This window comes from Oryzias melastigma, linkage group LG9, assembly GCF_002922805.2.
Source record: "Oryzias melastigma strain HK-1 linkage group LG9, ASM292280v2, whole genome shotgun sequence".
In the NCBI taxonomy this organism is placed as follows: Eukaryota; Metazoa; Chordata; class Actinopteri; order Beloniformes; family Adrianichthyidae; genus Oryzias; species Oryzias melastigma.
Genome location: NC_050520.1, coordinates 10947584 through 10961425, shown reverse-complemented (window position 1 = coordinate 10961425; position 13842 = coordinate 10947584). Strand labels below are relative to the sequence as shown.

The 13842-nt window shown below is 45.3% G+C and overlaps 1 protein-coding gene across 1 annotated transcript; it reads left to right on the top strand.

Moving 5' to 3' along the window:
* Positions 1-5166: 5166 nt before the first annotated feature.
* cremb (cAMP responsive element modulator b) lies at positions 5167-7081 on the top strand. Its single transcript, XM_036213459.1, has 2 exons — positions 5167-5220; positions 6350-7081. Exons 1-2 carry the CDS (start codon positions 5167-5169, stop codon positions 7079-7081), a joined length of 786 nt encoding a protein of 261 aa, XP_036069352.1.
* Positions 7082-13842: the final 6761 nt, after the last annotated feature.

Genomic DNA, 13842 nt, shown 5'->3' with positions numbered 1-13842 from the left:
GTTACAGTAAACCAAAGAACATAAACACTGGGGCTCCAGAGTTAAGGGGTTAAACCACCAAATGATGTCTGTAGCTCACCACTCCCCCAGGGGATAGGTCAAATGCAGGGAACAAAGTTCACACGCCTAGGTGTGTGACAACTAATGGAACTTAATTTTAATACTGGAGTTTTTTCTTTGAAGCTTTGAATTTTTAGAGTTCAGACATGAGAGAAAAGCGTGTAGAGAGGGGTTTACAGCCTTAAAAAATCTATGCAGAAACCAAATTAATTCCTTACCCCCAGAGCTCCAACCTATTAAACCAATCGTGAGGGAGAGTTTACTAAATGCAAGTAAAGACTTTTTGTTTTTGCGTGACTTTTTATAGTTATTAAACCGATGAAACGTATTACAGTCAAAGAGTTGACTTACATTCAGCCTAATGCATATAGGTGGCTTCATGTAGACAGCTGCATGTAGACGGGCCGCATGTAGACGGGCTGCATGTAGACGGCTGCATGTAGACGAGGTGAATGTAGACAGCTGCATGTAGACGAGGTGAATGTAGACAGCTGCATGTAGATGGCTGCATGTAGACGGACTGCATGTAGACGGCTGCATGTAGACGGCTGCATGTAGATGGGCCGCATGTGGACGGGCTGCATGTAGACGGCTGCATGTAGATGGCTGCATGTAGACGGTTGCATGCTGCATGTAGACAGCTGCATGTAGACGTGCTGCATGTAGATGTTCTGCATGTAGACGGCTGCATGCTGCTTGTAGACGGCTGCATGTAGACGGCCTGCATGTAGACGGCTGCATGTAGACAGCTGCATGCTGCTTGCAGACGGCTGTATGTAGACGGCCTGCATGTAGACGGCTGTAAGTAGACGGCGGCATGTAGACGGCCTGCATGTAGACGGCTGCATGTAGACGCTGCACGCCGCATGTAAACTGGCTGCATGTAGACGACTGCTTGTAGACGGCCTGCATGTAGACAAGGTGCATGCAGACGGCTGCATGGAGATGGGGCGCATGTAGACGACTGCAGTAGAAGGCTGCATTTAGACGGGCTGCATGTAGACGACTGCATGTAGACGGCTTGCACGTAGACGGGTGCATGTAGACGGGCTGCATGTAGATGGCTGTATGTAGATGGCTGCATGTAGACGGGCCGCATGTAGATGACTGCATGTAGACGGCTGCATGCCACATGTGGATGGCTGCATGCTTCATGTAGAAGGGGCGCATGTAGACGGCCTGCATGTAGATGGCTGCATGTAGACTGCTGCATGCTGCATGTAGACGGCTGCATGCTGCATGTAGACAGCTGCATGTAGATGGCTGCATGTAGACGGCTATATTGTCTCTGTAGACGGCTGCATGTGGATGGCTGCACGCCGCATGTAGACAGGCTGCATGTACATCGTCTGTATGTAGAGGGGCTTCATGTAGACGAGCTGTATGTAGACTGCTGCATGGAGACGGCTGCATGTAGAGAGGCTGCATGTAGATGGGCTGCATGTAGAGAGGCTGCATGTAGACGGGTTGCATGTAGACAGCTGTATGTAGACGGGCTGCATGTAGAAGGCTGCATTTAGACGGGCTGCATGTAGACGACTGCATGTAGACGGCTGCATGTGGACGGCCTCATGTAGACGGCTGCATGTAGACGGCCTGCACGTAGATGGCGGCATTTAGACGGCCTACATGTGGACGGGCTGCATGTAGACGGCTGTATGTAGATGGCAGCATGTAGACAGCTGCACGCTGCATGTAGATGGCTGCATGTAGACGGCTGCATGCTGCATGTAGACTGCTGCATGTAGACGGCCTGCACGTAGATGGCTGCATTTAGACAGCCTACATGTAGATGGCTGCATGTAGACGGCTGCACGCTGCATGTAGATGGCTGCATGTAAACAGCTGCATGTAGACGGCCTGAATGCAGACAGCTGCATGTAGATGGCTGCATGCTTCATGTAGACGGGGCGCATGTAGACGGCCTGCATGTAGATGGCTGCATGCTGCATGTAGACTGCTGCATGCTACATGTAGACGGCTGCATGCTGCCTGTTGACGGCGGCATGTGGATGGCTGCACGCCGGATGTAGACAGGCTGCATGTAGACGGCTGCATGTAGATGGGCTGCATGTAGACGGGCTTCATGTAGACGAGCTGTATGTAGACGGCTGCATGTAGAGAGGCTGCATGTAGACAGGCTGCATGTAGAGAGGCTGCATGTAGAGAGGCTGCATGTAGACGGGCTGCATGTAGACGGGCTGCATGTAGACAGCTGTATGTAGACGGCCTGCATGTAGACGGCTGCATGTAGACAGCTGTATGTAGACAGACTGCATGTAGGAGGCTGCACGCTGCATGTAAACGGCCTGCATGTAGACGGCTGCATGTAGACGGCCTGCATGTAGACGGACTGCATGTAGAGGGCTGCACGCCGCATGTAAACGGGCGGCATGTAGATGGCTGCATGTAGACAACTGGATGTAGACGGCTGTATGTAGAGAACTGGATGTAGACGGCTGCATGGAGACAAGGTCAGTGGCCTTGTGGTAGAGTGTCCGCCCTGAGATTGGAAGGTCGTGGGTTCAAATCCCGGCCGTGTCATACCAAAGACTCAAAAAATGGGACCCAGTGCCTCCCTGCTTGGCACTCAGCACTAAGGAGTTGGACTGGGGGGTTAAACCACCAAATGGTTCCCGGGCGCGGCTGTGTCTGCAGCTCACCGCTCCCCCAGGGGATGGGTCAAATGCGGAGAACAAATTTCACACACCTAGGTGCGTGACAAATAGTGGGGCTTTAACTTTTAGGTGCATGTAGACGGGCTGCATGTAGACGGCCTGCATGTAGACAGCTGCATGTAGATGGGCTGCATGTAAATGTTCTGCCTGTAGACGGCTGCATGTGGACGGCTGTAAGTAGACGGCTGCATGTAGACGGCTGAATGTAGACAACTGGATGTAGACGGCTGCATATAGAGAACTGGATGTAGATGGGCTGCATGCTGCTGAAGCATGGTAACACCGCAGTGCTGGATCTCCGAATGTCATGAAGGTAACCTGCCATTCATTGTTTATCAGGCAGCATATCTTTCGCAGACCCAGATAAATGCTGCTCCAGGATGCTCTGCTGTCCTTCCATAATGACAGCCAATCCTGCTGTTGATGCCGGCATCAGTATGCAGCGATAATGGCGCGGCTGCAGAAGCAGTTGGGGTTGTAAACAACGTCTGTCATTCAGTTTAATGGACTTGAGGGCATTGTAAATGACTTTGTTCCAGGTTCGCCGCACCAAATATGTGGAGTAAAGCGCCGGAAGATCATTTTACCTTGGAAATAGATTAAATAAACCTTTCATCTCTTTCACAGCTCGATCTTCAAGGACACCCCCACCCTTCTCTCACAGCCTGCTTACTGCAGCTGCACAATATATCCTGTCTGTGTTTCAATCATTTGTGCTGGCAAATGACAAAAGCTCTTTGAAATGTATTCTCGTTTGTCTATTTGAATGTTTCTGTATTTACTCAGCTGTCACTCCATGAATTACGGTCCATCTCTGCCACATTACTGGCTGCCTCCAATACTTGGCTTGACTGATAAGAAGGTTACATGCAGTATTTTCAATCCTCCTCTAAATAATGACCAGCTTGTGTGTCTTCATTCCTACCTATTTGAGAAGGGATTTCTTATTAGTGAGATTTATGAAGTCCCACCTCGCCGTTCTTCTGGTGGACAAGCCTCCTCCGAGTCAGTGGTTAGCAGTCCAAGGTTAATTAGGTTGATCGTACCTTTAAATAGCACAATGATCCTTTTTTTTTTTTTTTTTTCCCAGCTCTTTACTCCCCCTGGTTCCTTCTGTCAGATTACAGCTCGGCTGCTCATCAACTGGACTCCCGCTCAGGAGCTGTCGGCTTTTTCCCTTCATTTTTTCATGTACACCAAATCCTGGCTTCCAATGTGGGGCATGCGGGTAAGTTACCGCGAAAGTGAAGTTGTCACTCAGAGACAGAGGAGGTGTGGGCCGGAGGAGCTAACTGTTTGCCTGCGCCTCGCCTCCAATCCAGACCATCTGTGGCCCCAGCTGGAGTGCCAGCGATGGTCTGGCACTTGTACCGCACCATATTTACAGATCTAAACACAAATGGCTACTGCCTGATTGTTTCACGATTCATTAGTCAGACATGCTCGGCTCTCACGCCAGCCCAGCTGTTACAGAGTAAACCTTTGTCACTTAATAGGGCTGCTTATTGCCTTCTCATCAAACGTATTGATCTGTAGCCTCCTCCTTTCAGGTGAGCTGATGGGAGCTCCGGGACTTACGGCATGTAGGGGTCGAAAGGACATGCACAAGATTTATTAAAACATGACCTGCTAGGAGAGATGAATCTGAAGACATTTAATCTTATTAATTGATTTCAAACAGCTTTTTCTCATCAAATATTGTTCTGATCAGTGATGTACCGTCAGAGCCTGCAAAGCCTTCGGTGAAGGCCTACAACTGTCTGAAAAGAAGCATCTAGATCACACAGAAATGTTTATATATAAATCTATATCTGTCCAAAATATATTTTAGACCAAAACTGTTCCGTCAGCTTCTCTCACAGCCCTACGCTCCGACTAAGCTGCTGTCACTGTTATGTTCACTTTAAAGTTTCTAACCAATCAGATTTTAGCTCTCACTTGTTGCTAGGTTCATCAAAGTCTGCCTTACACTCATACTGTCCTCACTTCAGGTCTTTGCGGCAGCTTTCCATAAAAGTACTGCTGATTAACCCAGAGCCAAATATGGATCAAACACATTGATGTTGATTAAACCAATCCGAATTTGAGTTAGAGACTCTGTAGCTTCATAAGGACTGAAGATGACATATTCACCTCTGATTGGATGATCAAAGCTCGCACGACCAAACTAACTTCTTCTGTTCTTCAGGCTGTAGGCTGTAGCTGCACTGGATTTTTGTTTGAATTACTCGCTGTTTTGGAGTTAAGAATAGAAGAGGGCGTAGAAGTTGATTTAGTTACTGACATAATTTATAAACATTTATATATAAACATTTTTCTGTGATTTAGATGCTTCTTTTCATAAGCCATTCTTAAGATGGACTTTCCGGAAAAACTGGACATCGTCAAAAAGGCCGACCAACTCTGAAGCTAGCGAGCCTGACTCAGCATGGAAAAGGATTTGTCCGCCACCTTCAGCCTTCCAGCAGTTCTGTCAGGCCAGGTAACAGAGTTTTGTGGCAACGATGAGTGACAAAAGGGTCAGTATGAGAACTTCCACGCCGCCAAAGAATGCATCACAGCTGCTTCGAATGCAATGACCTGCAGTGTCATTACTATACCGGCAGCTTCATGGCGGGATTTTGGACAATATCATTTCCCAGACAAAAAACAGGTTTCAAGACCATGAAGAACTAGTGTTTATCTCCCTCCCTGACCCCCAGAAATTTAGGGAGCACCGGAAAAAAACTTTCTGCGTGTATCCCTGTCCAGCTTAGCACAGCGGTTTGATTTGCCTCGGATGAGAACAGTTATGACAACTTGCAGGATTTTACAAGGAAATCTCCCGCTGATCCCCTGGACTTCCTTCATGGATGTAGTTCATCTTTAAATAAGTTGAATTTGCTGTAAACTACATTTTTATTTACTTTTTATGTAAATAAAAATGTTTATTTTGAAGTTTATTGAGTTGGCAATTGTGTTTTGATGTTTGTTGCAAATGTTATTGCAGTTGGTGGAGACTTGTAGCTTGTTTTTACAAAATGTGCAATTGTAGTGAATTCAGTCTATATAAATGATCAATTTATGATGGAATTGCTCCATAAAATAATACTCATATATAACAGGATGGTGTTAGAAACATAAAATAGTTAATAATAACAACGAGAATGGTTTTGGCGGAGGAAGACTGAAGGCTCAGCTCTGAAATACTGGTTCTGATGGATTACAAAGTTTCAAAAAATGAATGTAAGATCTGCATGTAATCTACTTCAGCTTTAGTTACTCTTCCATGATTTATAGCTGTTCACTATTAACCTTTCGCCCACAACATGCCCACAGAAAGAAGCTATCTGTGAAATAAATTGATTGTGGTTAAAAAATATATTAAAAAGTAAATTAAGGGACTTCCGGTTGTGAGGCAATGGAGTAGGAGCACGCAGTCACGAGCTCCGGGTGTGTTCTGCCTTTATTTCCTACTTTCATCATTTCTACTGCGTTCTACACGACCAGTCCCCAAATAATAACTTTTGCTTTTCAACCGTGCGAGGAATTTACTTGCAATATGACCCCCAAACAAGCTAAGACGACCAAAAAAAGAAGAGGCTAGCTTAACTCTTGAAGCTATCACCAAGCTGCTGGAGCAACACCGCGAGGCGCTAGCAACAGAGATCAAAACCTCCTTCAACCTGCTCGACTCAAAGCTAGATCAAACGCGACTCACGGTGGAGGATCATGATCAACGTGTTTCATCTCTGGAGCTGGCTTCAGAGGACTTAAATCAGCGGGTGACAGACCTCGAGGAGACATGTACCATCCTCCGTGAAGCTAATGCTAAGCTTAAAGCTAAAGTCACGGAGCTGGAGGGGCGAAGCAGACGCCAGAACGTTCGTATCCTGGGGGTTCCGGAATCGACCGAAGGTGGCTCTCCGTCTAAGTTCTTCTCCAATCTGCTGTGTGAGGTGTTCGGAGCCGAAATCCTCCCGACCCCACCAGAAATCGACCGCGCTCACCGCTCCCTTGCAGCCGAACCAGCCGCCGGGCAAAGCCCGCGGCTGGTCATTCTCCGTTTGCACCGCTTCCAGACCAAGGAGCTCATCGTCAGAGAGGCTCGCCGGCTGGGAATGCTTGAATTGCGGGGGAAACCCATACGCGTCGTGGAGGATTATAGCCCTGAAGTCGCCAACCAGCGGGCAGAATACAGGGCCGTGATGACTGAACTTTACAACCGAGGACTCAAACCTGCCCTGCTCTACCCTGCCAGGCTTCGCGTCACTCTACGGAACGGAGACAAAAAGTGGATCGGCTCCGTAGATGAAGCAAACAAATACATCAGCAACCTTCCCAGAACAACGGATTCCTCTTAATGCGGTGATGACTGTCCTTCAGCTAAGACCAATTAAGTATTCCCAGCGAAGCCTCCGGTTCCTACTCTCGTAGTGATCTTTAATTTACGTACATTCAAGTCAAGGTTCTAACCGGACAGTGTTGTGTATGGACAATGTTCTCAAACCATAATATCTACTTTTTTTATTTTATTTTATTTTATTAGTACTATTTTATTTACATGTATTTTTTATTTTTATTTATTTATTTGTTTATTTATTTGTATTTATTTATTGTTATTATTATTATTTTTTTTTGTATGTATTATATAATATTCATTTTATTTAAGTATTATCATTTCCTTTTTTTATTTATTTAACAGCATCCCGGAGCTCAAATAGACGGTTAAAAAGGAAGAATATTCACTGTCAGATGTTGGTTCTGAAGAGTTTGCTGCTTAGTTCTCTAGCAGCTTTCATGTTCTGGGGGTTCTGGGTGGGGAGTGCTAGGGTATCTGTCACTGCCAAAAAGACTAAATCGCTGTTCTTTCTCTCTGTTAGCCTTCATCATTGTTTCCATGTTGTCCTGGCTCATTTCAGTGTTCATAAACATCAAACTGTATACACTATAATCTTTACTGCAGGCTCACATGGCCAGACACATTAACTTTGGAAGCTGGAATGTTAAAGGCTCAAACCACCCCATCAAGAGAAGAAAGGTTTTCTCTCACCTTAAAATTAAAAGTGGACATAGCTTATCTACAAGAAACACACATACGGAGCTCAGACAATGAACGTCTCCTGGCAAGCTGGGGGGGGGGGCAGCACTTTCACTCCTCTTGTCAAGCACAGGCAAGAGGAGTCTCAATTATCATCGGTCAGGGTATCTCCTTTGAACCTCACAATGTGATACCTGACAAATATGGTAGATATGTTGTTGTCACTGGGAAACTGTTCAACACACTGGTTGCATTGGTGAATGTATACACCCCTAACTCAGACAATACAGACTTTTTCGATGTAAACCTGTACGCTCCTATTATCGGAGGTGACTTTAATTGTTGGCTAGCATCATAAACAGATCAGCTTCCCTCATTAAAGCTTTCCTGTCAGAGTACAGAATCTGTGATGCGTGGCGTACGTCTCATCCAAAAGATCGAGACTACTCTTTTTTTCACAAGTCCATTACACTTACACTAGGTTTGACTACTTTTTCATTGATAATCAAATGATGCTACTGGTCCAGTCCTGCTCTTACCATAGCATTGTCATCTCAGACCACGCCCCTATTGTTCTGAGTCTGGCCCTTCCTGGCATGTCACAGAAGGAACGATGCTGGAGATTCAATTCAACTCTACTGTCGGATGAAAAGTTTGTAGAGTTTATAGAGAAATAAATTATTTTTTTCTGGCCACAAACACTTCTCCTGAGATATCCAGTCTCATTGTTTGGGACGCCCTTAAGGCATACCTTCGGGGCCAGATCATCTCCTACACTGCAAATCTGAAACAGAGATCGACTAAAGAACGCATGGACCTGAGTAGAAGAATTAAAGAAATTGACGAACAATATGCCCAAACCAAGGATTCCAATCTAATCAGAGAACGAACGGAACTCCAAACTAAATTGGATTTACTTTTAACTCACTCAATCGAACGCATAATTTTGAAAGAAAAGGCTCACTTTTATATTCATGGAGACAAACCCAACAAGCTGCTGGCCAATCAGCTCCACAGTGCCAGGGCAAAGCAGAGCATCCCTGAGATTTGCATGCCATGCGGCCGCACAACATTCGACCACCCACAAATAAACAACACATTCAGGGATTTTTATGCCCAACTATATTCCTCAGAGAGTTATGTCGATCAATACGCTATTACTGACTTTCTAAACAGTGCTGGGATCCCAACTTTACCACCAGATTTTAGGAAGGCTCTAGATGAGCCCATATCCAACGCTGAAATCGCAGCTGCTATATCTTCTATGCAACCTGGCAAATCTCCAGGTCCCGATGGGTTCCCAGCTGAATTTTTTGCCAAGTTTTCATCTAGACTTAGACTTAGACTTTGCTTTATTAATCCCTTTGGGATGGCACCCTTGGGGAAATTAAGTTTTTCAGCAGCTTACAGGGTATACATAATAAAAAATAAAAATCTCAATGTACATATACATGATAAAAAATCTCAAAAAATCTCAATGTACAGTAATAATAATAAAGAAGCAAAGAAGTACAACGGCGTAAAGAAGAGCAGTCTGTATGGCGGTATCAAAACAGGTTTGGGTCTGTGATTGACTTATTGCACATGATAGGTTATTACAGTATTAATTATTGCACTTATACCTTTATTGCACATGAGTGGATGGATGAATTGCTGAATGGATTTGTTTGTTTGTTTGTTTCCAGTCCGCCTCTACTATCTCCTCCCCTCCAGTGAAGCATTGTAAAGTGTGACAGACTGGTGCACAAACGAGTTCCTCAGTCTATTGGTCCTGCATTTTGGTACGAGCAGTCTCCCACTGAACAGGCTCCTCTGGCTGGTGATGACGGTGTGCAGAGGGTGGCTGGCATTGTCCATGATGTCCAGCAGTTTGTCCAGAGTCCTCGTCTCTGCCACCGTCACCAGAGAGTCCAGCCTCATGCCGACCACAGAGCCGGCCCGCCTGATCAGTTTGTCCAGTCTGGAAGTGTCCTTCTTGGATATGCTGGCCCCCCAGCACACCACAGTGTAAAAGAGGACACTGGCAACCACAGACTGGTAAAACATCCCCAGTAGTTTGCTGCAGATATTGAAGGACCGCAGTCTCCTGAGGAAGTACATCCTGCTCTGGGTCTTCTTGTACAAGTGTCCGGTGTGTGTAGTCCAGTCCAGTTTATTGTCCAGCCACAGACCCAGGTATTTGTAGGAGTCCACATTCTCCACCTCTGCTCCCTCTAGCAGGACTGGTCGTGGTCGTGATCTACACTTACTCCACAGCTGTGTCTAGTCATGTCTGACTCCTTCAGGTTGGGATCCCTTCCTGAATCCTTTACGGAGGCCTGTATAACCCTTATAGCTAAAAAGGGTAAAGACCCTTCTGACTGCGGCTCTTACAGGCCGATCTCCCTCCTGAATACAGACACCAAAATTCTGGCTAAAGTGCTGGCCCGTAGGTTGGAGAACCCCTATTATCATCTCAAAGGATCAAACAGGCTTTATCAAACACAGGCACCCATATTTTAATATACGTCGACTGCTTGATATAATTTATGCCTCTCCTGGGGTAATCCCAGAGTGTCTTGTCTCTCTCGATGCCGAAAAAGCCTTCGACCGTGTAGAATTTAACTTTCTTTTTGCAGTTCTCGATAAATTTGGCTTTGGCCCCAATTTCTCCAAATGGATTAGAATGCTATACTCACATCCCACTGCGTCAATCCGTACGAACTCTCAACAGTCTAAGCCCTTTGGTTTACACAGAGGGACTCGCCAGGGATGCCCCCTAAACCCATTGCTATTCAATCTGGCTATTGAGCCGCTTGCTGCAGCCCTCCGTGGCAGCGGGGACATAACTGGTATCTGGAGGAACTCTACAGAACACAAAGTCTCATTGTATGCTGATGACCTTCTGATCTTTATTTCAAATCCAGAGACCTCCCTGGCAGCGGCTCTGCTGTTGCTCAATCAGTTTAGTAAACTGTCGGGCTATAAGATAAACCTCAACAAAAGTGAGCTTTTTCCTATAAACAATAAAGCGCTTGTTTTTGGACTACTCAAACCTACCTTTCAGAGTGGAGAAGCACAAATTTTCTTACCTGGGAATTTCAATCACAAAAAAAAATAAGGAGCTTTTCAAAGAAAACCTAATTATGCTACTAAACCAAATTAAACAATCATTGAAGAAGTGGTCACCTCTTTCTATGTCTCTGGTGGGCCGGATAAACTCTATAAAGATGAACGTGCTGCCCAAATTTCTCTATCTTTTTCAGTCTTTGCCCATTTTTATTCCTTCCTCCTACTTCAACCAGCTTGACTCAGCTTTGTCCTCCTTTATTTGGCAGGGGAAACGTCCCCGTCTTAGCAAAGTCCATCTCCGGAAGAACAAGTCAACCGGCGGGCTTGCCCTTCCAAATTTCCGACTCTACTATTGGGCTGCGAACCTGCGCTGCTTGACCTTTTGTTCATTCTACGCCGAACGAGCCGACCCCCCCGATTGGGTGGAGATGGAGTTACAAATGGACAGAAAAGTCTCTGTTCCTGCCCTACTGGGATCTCCTATCCCTCTCCCATCTATGTCAAACATTTGCAACCCTGTGGTCAAACACTCTCTAAGGATATGGGGTCAATGTAGGAGGTATTATGGTCTATGTGACTTTTCCCTCTTGAGCCCCATTGCCTCAAATCAGCTCTTCACACCCTCCCTTTACGACGTGGTTTTCCTTGAGTGGGGCAGGAAGGGCATTAAAAACTTTAAAGATTTATTCTTGGATAACACCATGGCCTCATTTGAACAGTTAAGAAAAGCATTTGGCCTCACAAAATCTGATTTTTTCAGATACCTACAAGTCAGACAACATCTCCACTCCTTAAGGCCTGGTCTCGTCACTCTCCCAGACTCAACAACTGTGGAAACTGTCCCATCCCTAAACCCGTCCCAGAAGAGACTTATCTCAGTCATCCACAGTCTACTGTCAGACCTGGAACCCCCCCCCCGGTAACTAAGCTCAAGACGGCATGGGAGGAGGAATTAGGTATGTCCCTATCTCCGGAAACCTGGAATCTGGTGTTTAAACAGGTGAACTCAGCATCCCTCTGTGCTCGCCACTGTTTAATTCAATTTAAAGTGGTACACACAGGTCACATATTTCTAAGTCTAAACTATCACGTATCTACCCTAGCATCAGTCCTTATTGTGACAAATGTAAAACCGGTGAGGCCACTCTCATCCACATGTACTGGTCTTGCCCAGTCCTCAGCAGGTTCTGGAGACAGGTGTTTCAAAGCCTTTCTTGGACACTCAAAGTTACACTTCAGCCGAACCGTATACCCGCTCTGTTTGGGATTGTGGGGGAGAAGGTGTTTTTAACTCGAGAAAAACGTCAAACTTTGTCCTTTGCCTCCCTCATGGCCAGACGGGCCATTCTCTCTAGATGGAAGGGTGCTGTTCCCCCAACCCATAAACAATGGTTGACAGATACTATGTCATGTCTATAACTTGAGAAAATCAGATTCTCCCTTAACCACAAAAGCAAGAGTTTTCAGGCAATGTGGGGCCCTTTTCTGGAATCATACAAGCAGATTTGGGAGCGGGACAAACAAAATGCCTCACCATGTTAAACTGAGATGAACCTACATCTGTGTATATGGTGCTATAGTTGACTGGCAGTGACAGAGGGAAGGGAGGAAGGGGTGGGGCTACTACTGTTGTTGTTATTGTGCATTGTGTATTGTGTCTCTGTTTTGTACACAAGAAAATCATAATAAAAAGATTTTGGACTTTAAAAAGTAAATTAAGAATAATAATGTTACCAGATTTAGCTCCTTCCTACACTAACAGTCTGAAGAGACAGCTGAAAAGTGAAGCCTTCAGAACCGTGTAGAATGTTGGGCCTGTGCTCATTGTTCAGTAGGACGGAGGGCATTGATTTCACATTACAGCACCTGGGACCAAAGTAACTCACTGATCTGGACCTCAAAGACAAGCTCAGACATCGGCTTTCTGCCATTCTTAAATGGGCTGAGGGGGATGCATGAGCATCAGCTGAAAGTGCAGCGTATGGGCTGTTGGACTCCTGCATTGATCTGGAAGATTTTCTGTGTGTAAATTTGTCACAGTGCATCTCAGGAGAGACAAATGAGAGCAGACGAGGGAGGAGGTGGGAGGGCCAAGGGTCAGCTGGAGCAGGATAACAATGGGCCAAAGAGGGAAATCCCACTGCAGAAATAAGAGCTGCATTTATTTGAACACATGACTTTGCACTGACTGACTGCACTACAACCTAACTCTACAGTAAATTCAATGCTGGAATAAGCATTACACGACTCAGGACTTTAAATACCTGATTAAATTAACAGGTTATTAAGTAATTAGTACATGTTGATTAATGCTCCATTAATTCTTCTCAGACTGAGTTGAATCCTCAACGGTCACAATTACCATTAAAGCAATATAATTAGCGGCTCAAGCCCCAGTGGGTTTGCAGCTGTGCAGAGACAGGAGAGTTTATCAATCAAATCCAATTTTTTCACATTAATTTAGAGTTTATAAAACTTTGTAGACTCATTATATAGGTGTTATACAGGTGTACGTAATAGATAAACAACTTAGTTTTCATTTACTAAAGTAGTATAAAGAAAATAATAGCAAACAACAAAGCATGGCTTCTTGGACCTTGATTTGCATAAAAATATAAAAAGTTGTTATTAATGCTAAAAGTCTTGAAATGTCCGTTAATTGTGTGTGGTCGGAAGAGCTAATTGGGTTGCTGCCAGGGCTGAAAGTAAGCCGGTAAGGTCCATTACTGTGTAACGATCTGTCGGAGGTATGCAGTACAAGCTGGAAGATCAGCTGTGTGTCCGCTGCTTTAACACACAATCAAAAGCAGCTGTGGACTGATGCCGCTAAAACTGTGATCCAGGCAGCACTTTACCCTTTTCAGTTTTATGTCTGAGGTTTTTAATGTCTTGCCATGGCTACTAAATTGAATGTTTGGTCTCTCTCTCCTCTCATGTTATCTGCTAATTATCTCACTTCCTTAAACAAACACACTGAGGATGTGCATCTGACAGGTTACGTTTTATTTGCTGTCCAGGGGCGCTCGATTCATT

Bases quoted from the DNA above. Each gene is read 5' to 3' on its own strand.
- cremb (XM_036213459.1), top strand. From the start codon at position 5,167: ATGGAAAAGGATTTGTCCGCCACCTTCAGCCTTCCAGCAGTTCTGTCA. The intron at 5,221-6,349 runs GTAACAGAGTTT...GCTATCACCAAG, and splicing joins CAGCAGTTCTGTCAGGCCAG to CTGCTGGAGCAACACCGCGA.